We start from the raw sequence: 16,592 nt of genomic DNA, 5'->3' as shown, positions 1-16,592 counted from the left end.
GGATTTAAAAAGGGTTTGGCTGGTCAGGGTGGAAGACCAGGTGCAAGACCTTACTTAGGTTGGTTTTAGCTGTTTTTCTGTAGGAAATGTTTAGCCCAATACTAAAGTTATCATAATTTTGATATGTCTTTGAATAATCTCTTATTATCATCACACAGGTCCACGTGCTCATCTCCACTCAAACCTTTGCAGAGAAATGAAACAGTGACTGCATGTCTGAGCTACAGTCGCCACCTGGTGGTGATAAAAATTAATAGCTTAACAAAAGTATGACTTCAGTACGTTTTTGGTGGTATGGTACAGTTTTTACATAGATTAATGGTATATGGTAAAGTGTTCTTTATCTTAAATGTAGATATAACAGTGAATGAAGATAAAGGCATGTGGGCTTGACTGGCAGGGCAAAATCCTGAAACTGAACTTTATTAACTATATCTAAACACAGAGTGTCAGTGAAGCAAGTTTCAGAGATTTCTACATAAAATCTATAATGTAAAAAATACACTCTTGATATCTTTAAGATTGACTAAGGTAATCTTTTTTTAATAAGGTATATCTCTGTTTAAAGTAGTGTTATGCCACATTTAACCTCTAGGCTTCACTTGCTTTATATTGTTGCATAAAATTGGTTTGGGGGCAGAACAAATATTTTTGGTAGTGGAAACATTTTTCAAAATCTTTTCCTCCCATCTCATACAGTATTTTGTCCATCACCATGACCTTTTAGTTTCTGTAGTGGTTCTTCATCAGTCAGCATGGCAAATGTTCTTTAATGTGTTTAGGAATTAATATTATGGAGTGTTTAGTGAATTTAACCCTGCAGTAAACCCAGCAATATGTAACTCTGTCTCTGCTGATGATTTAACTGCTGTAAGAGATTATCCTCTTTGTAATTGTCTGTTTAACTGACTGCCATATAAGCAATGAAAAAACTTTTGTATGTATCATGTATTAAAATATCTGACCTCTGATGCTTTTTGATGATTTAAATAAAACACAAAAATCTCAGCATGTCTGTGTTTTACTCTCGACTACTAATACACCACGATCTTACTCTTTTAACGTTACTGTAATAAACATAGTGCCATCTAGTGGTTGTATATGAATAACACAATAGGTCTAAATATATTAATACAAAACACTTACTGTAAAATACATTACAAAAAGTAGCAATAAGCATCAAGTAAAACACATTAAAGCATTTTAATATGATATGCATATATATCTGCAATAAGAAAAATACACAAGTTGTAAATGGTTTTATTTAAACTACACAAGGAACATAAAAATTGAAAAAAAAAAATCATTACTGTTGAACAGTGAACATAGAACGCGTCATTATCATGGAACCCATTGTTCTCATAGAACGCATCGTTGTCATGGAACCATTATGACGTCACAAACAGTGCCTATAAAAAGGGTCCGTCAGAAGCAAACGCTACCATTCTATTGATCTGAACGCTTGGCTTTGGTTGACTCTGAAACCTGTGTACAGATTATTGAGTGATTTTGCTGAATTTAGCAAACAGTTTGCTACTTTAAGCTACTTTGACGCACTGTGGACAGACAGACGGTTTATTCAGACCACAAATCTTTTTAGACCAAGTCTATACACAGTCTGCAGTCTACTTTCAACATCATGTCTCGCCCTTTAACGTCTTTCATGGACAAGAAAGGAGCAGATGTTGCAAAGATGGATTTTTGCCTACCCAATGCTGTGCCGAACTTTGACACTGAGGCGAAAAGCCCAAAAACAGGTAAAGCAAAACATGTTTCTTTATTTCCGATAAGTTTAAATAGAGTTATTTGTTGTTAATGCGTGTGTAACTATTTAGACACAAGATTGTTCTCGTGTACATGACATTTTACCCGCCGTTTTTGTACAAAGTCAGCATACGCAGCCAAATTTTGACACCATTAATTTTAACAAAAGCGACCAAAATTAATAAAACACCCGCGCTGTTTAAGATGAAGCCGTACGAGGCCTAGTTTTTAAATATCCCTCACGAAAATTAAACTTTTCGTGGTAAAAGTGTAGTAACCATGTTTATTTGTGTATTCAGGGGTGCAAACTTGTCACATTTCGGCGAAATTCGACGTTTTGGATCCAAAATAGGTCATTCTTGTGATTCGTCTACATCCGATGAGTGTTAGTGCGTGCGTGGTCACCAAAATTTAACATTTGTACACTTATTTAAGCACCGCAGTTTTAAATCAAGTAATTATAAAACACAAACAACAAACATTACATGCACGCGCTGTTTCTAAGGGAACGTACAAGACGCGCGCATCCGCTACTCATTAAGGTTGTGAGTGTTATTCCACTGTATTAGCCTTAAATACACACATGCGTCAAAATTCTCTTCTTTGCAAGTATCCTCATGAAAACGACCATTTAGGTCTGAAGAGAAAGTAAACAGCTGAAAGAGAAAACGCATGTGTAACAGTACGTTATATTAGATCCGGTCTTAAAGGGGAAGTTACCTAATTTTGCTCCTGTCTGTCACTCGTGTTAACCAAACAGCATTGAGGGAAAATCGCTCACAGCTCTTAACTAAATCACTTTTGTACCTTTAATAATATTTGTACGTCGAATTGTACACAAGTTTGAGTCAAGTTGCTCGTTCAGGGTTCATATTCCTAATGTATTAGAGCTATAACTGTGAACAGAACAGACCCTGAATTTTTTGTTTATGTGTATGCCTACTGATTAATATGAAATACACATTTCTGTAACACAAAACGGTTGTATTTTTTCACAATAGTTAATACAATACCCCAATCCCTAACCCCAATGTCACAAAAACCTGTTGCCAGTCTTTTATCTATGAAAAACTACCATTTAGTATGTTTTTTAGCTTTTCCGTTTATGGGGACACTCTCTGTGTCCCTGTAAACCATGTTTATAGCATAACAAACATGTCATTATACACTATTCATGTCCTCGTAAACCACATAGACCAACCCACACACACACACGCACGCCCGCACGCATGTATATATGTATATGTATGAGAGAGAGAGAGAGAGAGAGCTTGTGCCTTTGTCACCTTTTTTTTTACCCCTGATGAGTTTGCACCCCATACTATTAGCAAAATCATGGTTATTTTGTGGTAACAATGGTTTTACTACTGTAAACTTGTCTTTTTGGATGTAACTTTAGTAAAACCATGTTTAATTTTTATAAGGGATGTATAACATAAAAATATGCAAATTATATTGTAAATATTATGCAATACTGCATACGACTGTTGTTATCCAGTCTATCAGCATACTTGCAAATGTGATGTTTACTTAATACAATTTAGTAAACAATTTCAGTTTAAATTAAGTTACATGTTTTATACAAAAATATAATTTCAAATGAAGGCATTAATTTATTGAAAATGTATTTGCAGTGTTTAAAGCAGAGATGGATGCTTTTCTATCGAATGCTTTTCTGACATTTGACAACATCTTAAACACTGCATCACTGTCAGAAGTCATGCACGATGCTGGTAGTGCGGATCCGTGTGGAGGAGTTGAGGAGGATTCTCCTGCAAATGCTGGGGCGAAAAGCCCAACAGGTAAGATGCCAGTGAAAGCAAAATGTGCTTTAATGCTGATAAATTTATATACAGTTATTGTGTTGTTAATTCACGTGTACATATAGACACACAAGGTGGTGCTCATGTACTTGACATTTTACCCACCGTTTTTCTTGACCAGCAGAACATGCAAAATGAATAAATTGATAAAACAGATTAACCAAAATTAATAAAACATCCCCACAATTTAAGATAAAAGCTAGGTCGTATGAGGCCTTGTTTTTTAACATCCCTCACGAAAATGTACCTTTTGTGGTAAAAGTGCAGTAACCATGTTTCTTGATGTATTGATTACTATAACCGTGGTTAACTGGTTTAACTACAGTAGCCATGTTTTGTTGGATGTAACTGTAATAAAACCATGTTTGATTTTCATAAGGGATATTAAAAAATATAGTTATGGAATACTGCATATAACTGTTGTTATCCAGACTTTCAGCATAACTGCAAATGTGATGTTTATTTAATACAATATAGTAAACAGTTTCAGTTTAAATTAAGTTACATGTTTTATACAAAAATATAATTTCAAGTTAAGGCATTAATTTATTGAATTGTAATTGCAGTGTTTGAAGCAGAGATGGATTTATTCCTATCGGATGCTTTTCGGAGCTTTGACACTGTCCTTACCACTGGACCGTTGTCGGAATTCGGGAAGGCTGCCGGTAGTGTGAATCCGTGTGGAGAAGTTGAGGAGAAGGAGATGGAGAAAGTTTCTCCTGCCTATGCTGAGGCAAAAAGCCCAACAAGTAAGATTCAAGTTAAAGCAAAATGTGACTTTAATTCTGATAAGTTTACATACAGTTATTGTGTTGTTAATGCATAAAGACACACAAGGTGGTGCTCGTGTACTTCACATTTAACATGCCGTTTTTTCCAACACATCCTCACCCCATGTCGTCAATATTTGACGACACTTGACCATTCGTCAGTGTGTGGCGGGGAGGGTGTACCTTTCGCGTCATTTTTTAGCGAACTGGGGACTTCGGTGCTGTTGCGTCCGTTGCATTCTCTTTCCTATTTTTTTGCCATTTTCGCGTCGGTTTAGGGTTGGATTACGCAAAATTAAACAGCGTACGCGAAATTAAACAGTTGTCACCTGGCGTTGGGGTTAGAGTTAGGTACGACAGTTGTCACCTGGCGTTGGGGTTAGAGTTAGGTTTGGGTAGGGATGTCATTATGTAAATCTAACCCTAAACCGACGCGAAAATGGTAAGAAAATAGGAAAGAGAATGCAACGGACGTAATAGTATTGAAGTCCCCAGTTCGTCAAAAAATGACGCGAAAGGTATACCCTCCCTGTCACATATTGACGAATGGTCAAGTGTCGTCAAATATTGACAACATGGGGTGAGGATGGGTTGTTTTTTCTTGACACGCAGCATACGCAGCCAAATTTTGACTCCATTAATTTAAAAAGTGACCAAAATTAATAAAACATCCCTGCAATTTAAGATAAGAGCTAAGTCGTATGAGGCCTTGTGTTTAAATATCCCTCACAAAAATTTACCTTTTTTTGGTAAAAGTGTAGTAACCTTGTTTAATGGTGTATTGATTACCATGGTTATTTTGTGGTAACAATGGTTTTACTACAGTAACCATGTTTTTTGGATGCAACTATAGTAAAACCATCTTTAATTTTCATAAGGGATGTATAACACAATAAATAGGCAATACTAGGCAATAAAGGCAGTAGCGGAGTGGCCATCGGGAGAGTCGGGACATTTCCCGGTGGGCCGGTAGGGTTTTGAGGCTGCGAGGGCCGGTCTGATAATAGTTATACATTGCAAGGGTTGGCAAGTTATATAGCAACCCCGTCTGGCGGCCTGATGTGCGGCCGCTTCCCTCTGGTCAAACTGTGCAGCCTCTTTGCTCAATAAAAGTGCTCAACCTGTTCGGCAGGTCCAACCATGTTAGGATTTTTAAAAAATATAGGGGGATTATTGAACGGCCCCTCTCCAAATTGCATAGCCTGTCGGCCTTTGATGTGAAAAGCCGCGTCGCCGAATGCCTGTTTATTGCAGTACATATGCGGTCGGATTGATCCATCAAGCGGAGACTATTTGATAGAAAGTGTGGATTAAGGATGTTTAAAATCTCTAGCCTGGTGGTCAGTACTTGAATGGATAAAATCTGCACATTTGCAAAGGTTTATCTCCATATGTCTATATATAATAAATAAAATTTAGAAGGGTAACTTTGCAGTATCACATTTCCTACTATTAGATTTCTATTAGATTTCCATATTAATAGACGAGAGTATTCAACTGAAATATATAAATATCCTCACAACATTATTATTTCTCAAAACTTTGACAAAAAATATTTTCAAATGAACTGTATTCTTACAGTTATTCAAAGATGCACACATTATTCCGGATATGATTTGAATATTAGACGAGATTATATAATAGCAATGAACGTCTCATATGCCAATAAATATCCACATATAAATTAACATTACAGCATAATGAAATTAATAAAAAGACAAGGAAGCAGGATTGGCATGTAAATTGTATTATTATTAGCGGGAAAAAAAGCAATATTACTGAAATAAACTCTGAGGTAATGCGCCAAACACATTAAAATAAATAAGCAATAACCGTTGAAAAAACATTATTATCTCTCAAAACTTTATATGACAAAATTACATTTAAAGGAAATATTCTTACAGCTATTTAAAGATGCACAAACTATTCCATATTACTTCAGTTTATGAGCACATTCGTCTCTCGTCTCGCTCTGTTATGTAATAGCTGATTGAGGTGCGCATCTCCATCTTTCAACCAGATATCATTTTGTATAGTTACTCATTTAGGAAAATTAGCCATGATTTAATGATTTTATTAATATTATGAAAATGTTTTTTTGGGGGGCAAATTGATTACGATTTGTATTACCCTAGTTTTACTACAAATAGGCTACAAGACATTTTTTTTTTACCACGGAGGGCCGGTGGTATACGAAATTTCCCGGTAGATTTTTTGGTCCCACTCCGCCCCTGAATAAAGGAGACGCTCACATTCACAAAATACGTGGAAGACACTCACTTAATACTAAACTCTGATTACACATGAGATCAAGTGAGTGTCTGGCAAACGTGAACATCTCTTTTATCATAAACCCATTCAGAGTGTGTGCAGCAAGCACGTATTTTGACCTGATGCGTAATGCACATAGATTAACATGACGCGCCAAACGCATATTTTCACATAATGACCCACACACATGACGGGCTAAATACATGTTTTGATGAGTTTCCCATTCAGGTGCCCTCGAAAATGAAGTCACTGGCGGCCACTGATGCAGAATAAACAATACATTAAAATGAAGTGACAAGTTTTAGACACAACATGATCACTTTAGCATTCATTTTATAACATTTTTTATTGAATTGCAGTGTTGGGAAGGAGTTGCCAAGATAGTGGAATGGATTTTGTCCTGCCGTGTGCTGTGGCTGACAGTGTCCTTAACATTGGATCTCTGTTAGACAGACACAGAGGTAGTTCAATTCCACAAGGACAAGGAAAGGAGTTTACTCCTACTTTTGATGGGGCGAACAGCCCAATAGGTTAGATGAAAATTTTGTGTACTTGCTATTTTTTAAATCTGTGTCATGATGTTTGTTCCTCAAAAGTTTAGATGGCCCATGCAGATACTGATATTTTTATAACATTAAAGTCAGTCAAATAAAACATCTTACAATAAGAAATTAATGTTAGACACATTTTTTAAACTCTTATTTTAACAGCATTATGAAAATACAGCAATGCTATTTGCATTACTAATGCTGTTAAAATAAGAGTTGGAACACATTAGAAAAAAAAGGAATTTATTAAATCAGTTTTATAAGATACTCAGTTACATTGTTTTATTAATAGAGGCTTAGTGTCCAGGTGGATGGGGAGAGGTAACCCCCCATAATTTAAACTAGCAATGACAACCCAATATTTACACAATGATTATGATAACAACATCATGTACACTTGACACTTCAACCCCCTTAATATTTTAACCAAATCTGTGCCTTGTAGATTATGAAGGAACACAGGAGTCATGCAAAATGTAATAAATAACTTCAATATTTAATAACTACCTGGACAATAAAAATAGCAATTAATAGATTTGTTTAGACAAAGTTGCAAAAAAACATTATGTAACATTTTATTAGGCAATAAAAAGTGTGATTATAAAAGTAGTGTAGAGATGAAATATTAATCCATTAATAAATAGTTCAAAGTAATATAACTATTTACAAAAACAACATAAAACATTCAATAAGTTTATCATTTTAAATTGCATTTACAAATTCTTAATTAAATAATAGAATTTCAAAATGTATTTCAAAAAGCGATTTAAAAAGAGGAATAAATAACTGGATTTGTAGATTGAACTGCAGATACGGCTTTGGGTTGGGCATTTGGAGGGGCATTTCCGTTTGACATTTCTGTTTTGATTTTCCCGATGGTTCTCCTGTCACGGCTAGTCCGTGTCATGTTTTGTGTATTGCACTGATCCGTCTCACCTGGACTCTCATTGACTCATTAAGCCAATACACCACACCTGTCTTATGTTTAATTGTCTTTGTATTTATATGCCTTGTTTCTGTCACACCGGTTGCCGGTAGATTATCATTGTCATTACTTCCATGTCTGTTCCTGTTCACGTTGGATGTTCCGGTGTTACTTACATGCCTGTTATTTTACTCCTCGTGTTTTGTTTCCAGTTTTATTATTAAATGTTATTTATTGGTTCGAACTCTGCGTTTGCGTCCTGTCTCTCCAACCCTGTCGTGACAGAATCTACCGGCCAGCACTGGACGCAGCGGGTTCACGGAGGGCGGCTCCCCCAGGAGTTTCGTCGAGGGGAAGTAGTGACATCGGGGTTTATTCCCCATCAGCCCCGATGTCTCTTGGGGACCACCGTGAGCGATCACTCGCTCCCGCGAGCATGCGGGAGGAGGATCGGCCCAGGCGGTCCCCCAACGGTTGAGTCGTCGTCGACGGTCCCTCGGAGGACCACCATCCTGCTCGCAGGGGGATCTGGAACGGACCACGCCCGATCATTTCCCCGGGGTGGCTACCGAGAGAGGGTCTCCGTTTCCGCGAGGGGATGGGAGATGACTTCCGGGGGCAGCTGATCGTCGACGATTCCCAGGAGGGGGGTAATTCGTCTGCCTCGGTTCTCGGAGCGGTCGCTCCGGTTCTCCTGGCGCAGTCCGGCCAACCGTTCCTGTTGGTCTCGTCCCGGCGGCTGCCGGCTTCGCCAGGGTCCCCAAGCCCTCCACCCCTCCCTTGGACTCTTGCTACCAGACTTTGTTTTTGTTTTGTGTTTATTTGAGTGTCTGGTAGCCACTCGTAGAGGGAGGGGTTATGTCACGGCTAGTCCGTGTCATGTTTTGTGTATTGCACTGATCCGTCTCACCTGGACTCTCATTGACTCATTAAGCCAATACACCACACCTGTCTTATGTTTAATTGTCTTTGTATTTATATGCCTTGTTTCTGTCACACCGGTTGCCGGTAGATTGTCATTGTCATTACTTCCATGTCTGTTCCTGTTCACCTTGGATGTTCCTGTGTTACTTACATGCCTGTTATTTTACTCCTCGTGTTTTGTTTCCAGTTTTATTATTAAATGTTATTTATTGGTTCGAACTCTGCGTTTGCGTCCTGTCTCTCCAACCCTGTCGTGACATCTCCTTGTTCTTTTCACTGTTCGATTTGCTTTTTGTTTTGGCCTCTCTGTTTGGCTTTTCCGTGACTTTTTGGGTCCTCATCCGAGATGTATAAATCTGTGCATGACGTACAATCAGAGCCAATCAGCAAGCTTGTTACATCCACCTGGCCATAGGTAATTTGCATTTCTCATTTGACCATTTGCAAGGACCCAAAGAGTCACGGAAAAGCTAAATAGAGAGGCTAAAACGAAAAGCAAATCGAATGGTGAAAAGAATAAGGAAAACCATCGGGAAGTATAAACGGAGATGTTGAACGGAAATGCCCTTTTGGATGCCTGGTTTGGACCTGTATTTGTGGTTCAATTTGTAGATCCAGTTGTTTGTTTCTCTTTTTGAATCTCTTTTTGAAATACATTTTGAAGTTCCATTGTTTAATTTGGAATTTGTAAATGCAATTTGAAGCAATGAGCTTGTTGAGTGTTTTGTGTTGTTTTTGTAGATAGTTATTTTGCTTTGAACTATTTATTGGTGGATTGATGTTTCATTTCTACATTATTTTTATAATATCACTTTTTATTGCCTAATAAAATGTTACATAATGATTTTTTTTGTAACTTTTTTTATCTATTTATTTATAGATTAATTAATGAATTTTTAAACAAATGTATTAATTGCTATTTTTGTTGTCCAGGTGGTTGTTGAATGTTGGGGTTCTTTGTTACATTTTGCATGGCTCTTGTGGTCCTCCATAGTAGATCTCACACTGACCTCCACAGTTTGTCAAATGTGTTTATTAAGTATAATCACTGGCCATGGTTCTTTGTCATTCACTTTCAACTACTCTCATAATTAATTTTCTAATAGTTTATCATTTGTTTTGTTTTTTGGTGTAGACAGTAACATCAGTCCGGACCAACGAAAGACGTCCTTTGACCGGGCCTGGAGGGGCAAAGTGGAGCCAGTGCCGGCTCCACAGCTTGAAGCCGATCCAGCTATCCCTGATGTTAGGGAAGTGGTTGATCTGGCATTCTGGTCAAAGACTAAGATTGGTCCGAAGAAACAGAAACAAAAGGCTTCGAAGAGCCGTTTATATGACCTCCAGGGAGAAAAGACTGTTGTTCAAGCGCAACATGTCGAGGCAGATTCAGCTATTCCTGTTGGTATGGATGGTGCTGATTTTGCATGCCCCGAATCGAATATATGTATTCGTATGGAAAAACAAAAGACTTGGAAGAGTCGCTTATTTGGCTGGTTGCAGAGGGGCAATTTTGAGTCAGTGCCGACACCACAGCTTGACGCCCATCGTTCTAATCCTGTTGGAAGGGATGTTTCTGATATGGCCTGCCCTTAGGCAAAAAATAAGATTCGTCCGGACAAACGAAGGTCAATGAAGTGTTGCTTCCTTGACCGCTTCCGGAAGAGCGATGTGGAGTCAATGCCGACTCCACAGCTCGATGCCGATCTTGCAAATCCTGTTGGAATGGATGGTGCTGATCTGGCCTGCCATGAGGCAAAACCTAAGATTCGTCCGGACAAAGGAAAGTCGTTGAAGCGTTGCTTCCTTGACCGCTTCCGGAAGAGCGATGTGGAGTCAGTGCCGACTCCACAGCTCGATGCCGATCTTGCTAATCCTGTTGGAATGGATGGTGCTGATCTGGCCAGTCGTGAGTTAAATCCTCACATCAGTTTTCCTGCCATCGCTAATGCCAGCCTAGAAAATGTAGGTGCCGTTCCACCCAATGTCGGGCTTAAAGGTGGTGGAAATCCAGATTCAAATAGACCACAAGCAATCGGAAATCCCCGAACCCCTGTCCCAAAAGATGCGGGAAATCCTGTCCCAAAAGATGCGGGAAATCCTGTACCAAAAGATGCGGGAAATCCTGTACCAAAAGATGCGGGAAATCCTGTCCGAAAATATGTAAAAGTTGTTAGGCCGAAAACTTTTAATCTTTTTAAAAAGCGAAGCAACAACCAACAAGCCGATCCTGAGCCAGGTCCATCAGTGACTACAGGTGAGTATACTGCCTTTATTACTCCTAGACTGGATTGCACCAATTTGTGAAATGGTTTCATTATCATATTTTTTTTGTACCTTGAAATCTATGCTGTACTTTACTTCTGATCCCTGTATTAATAACCTCATCAATTTTCATGTTTTCTGTGTGTTGTTCAGAGACCTTTGAGTCTAAATATCAACTGTTAGAGATGGATGTGATTGGGCAAGGTAGCTTTGGCGTAGTGTTCAAAGGGATCCGTCAAACGGATGGGAATCTGGTAATGCACTCATATTTATATCAAACACAATGTTTGCAGAAATTTGTACGTCCACTTGATCTAAACGATGTTTAAAGTTTGTAGATTGTCAAACCTTAAAGTTACATGTGCAGTGTCAGGTTAGCTGCTTCAGTCAGCTCAGGAGAAATAAACTCAGTGTTTTTTCCTCTTTACAGGTTGCCATCAAGCAAATGATGAAACAAAAGAAGAAGGACAGATATATTCAGATTGTAAGTTGTAAAGTGAACTAGACAGAATATACACAAAATATTAGTTTTATCTAATTGTAATATGTTCATTTTTTTTCTCAAGCCTGGATATCCCCAACCGCTGCTAACAGAAATAGCATTAATGCTAAGGTTAAGAGAAAGTTACCATTGCCCGTATATCATCGAGATGTATGACTGGTATGAGACCAGCAAAATGTTCACAATTGCGATGGAGTATCCTCAGGAGAGCCAATCCTTGTGGAGTTTTGTTTACAAATACAAACTGAGTGAAAGTGCAGCACGACATCTGATGTATCAGGCCGTACGAGCAGTTGAACACTGCCTGATGAATGGTGTCGTCCATACCGACATACATCCGGGGAACTTCTTGGTGCAGAAGAAAACAATGACGTTAAAGTTAATTGACTTTGGGCTTGGACATCTATTTAGGTTTGATGGCCATGCTTCCAAGGACTTTAGAGGTGAGCTGATTTTTAAATGTAGCAGAGTATGGAAACCTGCTGGGTCATCTTTTACGAAATGACTAAACACAATGTCTTGTGTACAGGAGCTAAAGAATGCACACCGCCTGAGGTTCAAACAAATAAGAAATTTTTTGCCAGGCCAGCAAACACCTGGGCCTTAGGTGGTATGCTATATTTCATGATGCATGCAGCTTACCCCTATCCTATAAGCGACTTGTATGCGGGTGAACCAAAGAAATATGATGAAGGCTTATCAAAGGGTGAGTGAAATGATCGATCAACATATGCACACACAAAGTTATTATTGTGTTTAGTTTATCAGTCAATTAGTGGCTCCCCAAGGTATTACATCACTGTGCCATCATCTTAACCTGAGGTAACGTCTGTCTGTGGCCAGATGTGACTATGGACCACAAAACCATAAGGCTCAGTTTTTTCAAATTAAGATTTATTATCCGAAAGCTAAATAAATAAGCTTCACTGTTGTATGGTTTGTTAGCACAATATTTGGCTGATATACAACGATTTGAATATTTGGGCATACACCCGATGTCTGAGACTAAACCGTATGTCTAGTAGGCGTAAGTATAAAGTCTTGACTTGTTTCTGTGGCAAAATGACAAATAATCCAATTGACGGGACATTTGCGCTTCTAATGCACAGGATACGTGAGCAGTGTGCATCCAGAACTATTAGAATTAATCTGCAAATAATTACCTTTTGTGCAAACGGCTGCATCCACTCACAAAATAAAGTTTTAAGTAGGAATTTACTAAATATCTTCATAAAAAATATTTTTCTTAATATAATTATTTTGGCATAAAAGAAAAATTCATTATTTTCACCCAAACTGTACAAATATACTCATGCGATTTATGACTGGTTTTGTGGTCCAGGGTCACAATTTGGTAACAAATGACTTAAAATCAGGGGTTCTCAACCTGCAACTTACGGTCCACCAATGACCGTTTAAGACATTATAGTATCAACGTAGAATAACAGAAAAACGATGCACTGTGACATGCATTTTTCTGTCATTAAAGGTACACCTGGTGGTACCCCTGTAGATGAATGAGTAATGTCATTACTTTAAATGGAAAACCAAACCACATAGGTGTCATTTTGAGCAGGAAAAAAATATTAAAAGTGAAAGATATAAAGGCCCACCACCGGTTGAGAATCACTGCTTTAGATAATAGACAGACAGACTTCTTACAGTATTATTCAATGACAACAAAAGTGTCTTTTTATGCCATGATAATTATTGCCATTTGTGTATCATGATGACTAACCAGCTCTCTCCTAAAATTGTACAGAAATCTGTGAACTGATAGACTGGTGCCTGGATGTGAGACCAGATAGACGTCCATGGCTCCACCAGATCTTAAGTCACGACTGGTTCAGAACTGAATGGATTAATGAAAAACCGGAATTCAAACGCAGAAAGAGGTAACAGAGTAGGAAACTACATTTTGCAGATTACATGCTTTGTCTTTGATAGTTGTATAGTGTGTTCAATAGTAAGATTGTTTAAATGTACATTTTCACCCCTACAGTAAAAGAAAAGCCACAACAAAGGCTGAAGAGGCTGAAGGATAAGGGAATGATGGAAGATACTGTTTTCATCATCCAGAGACGTATGGAGTTTGCAAATCATGTTTCCGTAAAAGGTAATGAATGAATGGGTTTCAACTGTTTGTTTGATCATATTATTTAATGCCACCGTAATGAATTAGCTGCAGGTCTAACCACCACTTCTGCATTTGTCCTCTCGTGTCTCCCTAGTTTCTACAACCGAAAACCAAGAATACCATGGACATTAAGTCACTAACAGGGTGACAATTACAAGGGAGACAAGAGACGAGCCATTATTTAAAACAGGAATTTCCCTGGATTTACAAATCCATGGGAACTTTACAGTACACAACCACATTTAATATATCGCTCTGTGCAAATTATAAATATTATAGGAATAATCCATATTGTGGCTTTAAGGTTCTAGATATACTATATGATGACTAAAAACTAAATGTTGACATTTCTTTGCTTTCTCATCTTCAGGTTGTATCCCATGGACACAAATGGTTGGCTGAACGTCTCATAAAGATCCTGTCTCATCCTTGAAGAAATTTTTTTAACGTTTTAATAGTATAGTATCTTAATATATAGTATATCCTCTATAGAATCCGTTTACATATATATGTTTATATATATCTCCCAAGGGTTTTTTCCCTCCTAGGACTTTTTTCCTCCTGGCTAAAAATGCGGGAGGTTTTTCTCCTAGGGGGTTTTTTCAACCCCGGGGACTCAGCCGACATTGGCTTAACTTAGCACCTTCTTCTATCCGTTACATCATTAACACGCTCGCTTGTAAAGTTTATTCATACCTGCTGTATTTATTTTTAGCAAATCTATTTATGATTAGCAAAAACCCTCCCAAGGGTTTTTTCCCCTCCTAGGACTTTTTTCTTCCTGGCTAAAAATGCGGGAGGTTTTTCTCCTAGGGGGTTTTTTCAACCCGGGGACTGAGCCGACATTGGCTTAACTTAGCAGCTGCTCGCTTGTAAAGTTTATTCATTGCCGCTGTATTTCGCTACTTATGTTGTCTGTTGATTTTTCTGTGTTTTCCCCTGCTTAAAGCTGGGGGAATTAAAGCTGCTTTGAAAAAGCACTATATAAATAAAATTAAATTTAATGAATACATTTTTTTTTTAAAGAATCAGCTATTTCTGTCTCTTTCTCAAGTTTTTTCCCCCTCTGAGTTTAGGGAGTAAGCTGACATTGGCTTAACTTAGATCTCTCTTCTATACGTTGCATTATTACAATGCTCAATAGTTCAGTTTAATCTTAGCTGCTGCACCTTGCAACTTTTGTTGTCCCAATTTTCAGTGTTTTCTCCGGCTTTTATTAATGTAACGCTGCTTTGAATTAATTAAACAATTGTGAAAAGGGCTACAGTATATAAATCAATTGAATTGAGTATGGAAGACTTTTCTGGATTATTTGATCAAACTGTTATTGGAAATGATTAACTTGGGTCACTTATGTAAATGTTTTTCATATGCAATATCCAACCCTTGACCTTGGTATAAAATACTGGGAGTTAACGTAGTAAATCCAGTCAGACACACTGTTAAACCTGATATTGTTTTAACCCAAATAAATAGGTACACTTAACCTAAACATGTAAATCTACCCTTCATAAATCTGTAATAGTTTAATGCACAATTTGAATGATTTTTCTCATTCAATAATACATTTTGATTAACTTATTTTAGCTTATTTAAATCTGTGGAATTGAAAATTTCACCCATCATGCATCCATTTTACTGCTACTGTTATAGGACTGTGCTTTAGCTGTTTTTATTTATTCAACTGCTGCTATTTTTGTTATCATTGTTAGCTATTATTTTGTTGTAAAGTTAGGAGCTCATTAAAAGGACATTACTTAAAGGAGCATTTCACCCGTAGAAACATTAATCTTTATTGAAAGTGTGTCATATTTGTAGTCGAAATGTAACATACATTTCGAATTTGGTGCCTATTTGACCGAGAAAATGGGTGTTTGATGTCTCACCCCCTCTACAAAGATTTAGGACTTCCTTCTTTCAATGATGCAAAATGATGATTTTTACATCATTGAAAGAAGGAAGTGCAACACTGAAATCTGTATTTCTCCTGTCTCAGGGGAAACAGAGGGAATGATGCATGACCATTCAAAAACATGACTGGGGTTCTAACTATACAAAGCTTAATGCAACTGGGTGAAGTGTATCTTTAACAAAATACATTTGAAATATATTTATGATAATATAATTGCAATTGGCCTTAAATTAATCTAGAAATGCACTGTAGCTAAAGCCAGATGTAGTGATGGGAATCAAATGAACCAATTGCTTCGAAATTTGATTTTGAAGCGCTCGAAACACCTGCTGGTGAAGACGTAATAGCAACAAGAACTTCAAGAAACTGTTTCACAAGCTCATTACGTCAGAGTTGTGTTTTCCGTTAGATGAAAATTAAAAAAGTGGTATCAAATGGTAGACATGGCAATATGCACAGTAACCCCATGGGCACCCAGTATTTTCCACACAAACAACATCCTGAAGGCTATCTCTGTTTTTATATTTAATATTTTTAATCCATCCATCAATCTAGAAGATCAGTTTGATTTTCAGCATATTAATGTTCTTTTTTTCAGGAACTTATTTTTATTATTATTATTATTGGCATGAGTATGAGTTATGATGTTACACTTAAGAGTATAGCCTGTTAATGCCATTGCAGTGCAAGTCTTAAATGCATGTGACTCCTGTTTTGTCATCAGACAAGAAATGTCAGAGAGCAGAGGAGTTGA

The 16,592-nt window shown here is 37.6% G+C and overlaps 1 protein-coding gene across 4 annotated transcripts; it reads left to right on the top strand.

Moving 5' to 3' along the window:
* The first annotated feature begins 1,369 nt into the window (after window positions 1-1,369).
* LOC129444978 (serine/threonine-protein kinase pim-3) lies at window positions 1,370-15,215 on the top strand. 4 transcript variants are annotated; one of them, XM_073866215.1, is made up of 12 exons: window positions 1,370-1,757; window positions 3,399-3,566; window positions 4,154-4,336; window positions 6,988-7,158; window positions 11,441-11,541; window positions 11,718-11,771; window positions 11,854-12,232; window positions 12,319-12,495; window positions 13,552-13,684; window positions 13,792-13,905; window positions 14,021-14,154; window positions 14,297-15,215. In XM_073866215.1, exons 1-10 carry the CDS (start codon window positions 1,640-1,642, stop codon window positions 13,832-13,834), a joined length of 1,527 nt encoding a protein of 508 aa, XP_073722316.1. In that variant the 5' UTR covers window positions 1,370-1,639; the 3' UTR covers window positions 13,835-13,905; window positions 14,021-14,154; window positions 14,297-15,215. The 4 variants fall into 4 exon arrangements, with proteins under 4 accessions (XP_073722316.1, XP_073722315.1, XP_073722318.1 ...); XM_073866214.1 differs by having other exon boundaries at window positions 14,021-15,215; XM_073866217.1 differs by lacking the exon at window positions 6,988-7,158 and having other exon boundaries at window positions 1,373-1,757; window positions 14,021-15,215.
* The last annotated feature ends 1,377 nt before the right edge of the window (window positions 15,216-16,592 follow it).

This window comes from Misgurnus anguillicaudatus, chromosome 3 (genome assembly GCF_027580225.2).
Source record: "Misgurnus anguillicaudatus chromosome 3, ASM2758022v2, whole genome shotgun sequence".
Classification (NCBI taxonomy): Eukaryota; Metazoa; Chordata; class Actinopteri; order Cypriniformes; family Cobitidae; genus Misgurnus; species Misgurnus anguillicaudatus.
This window is presented reverse-complemented; position numbering and strand designations above follow the sequence as displayed.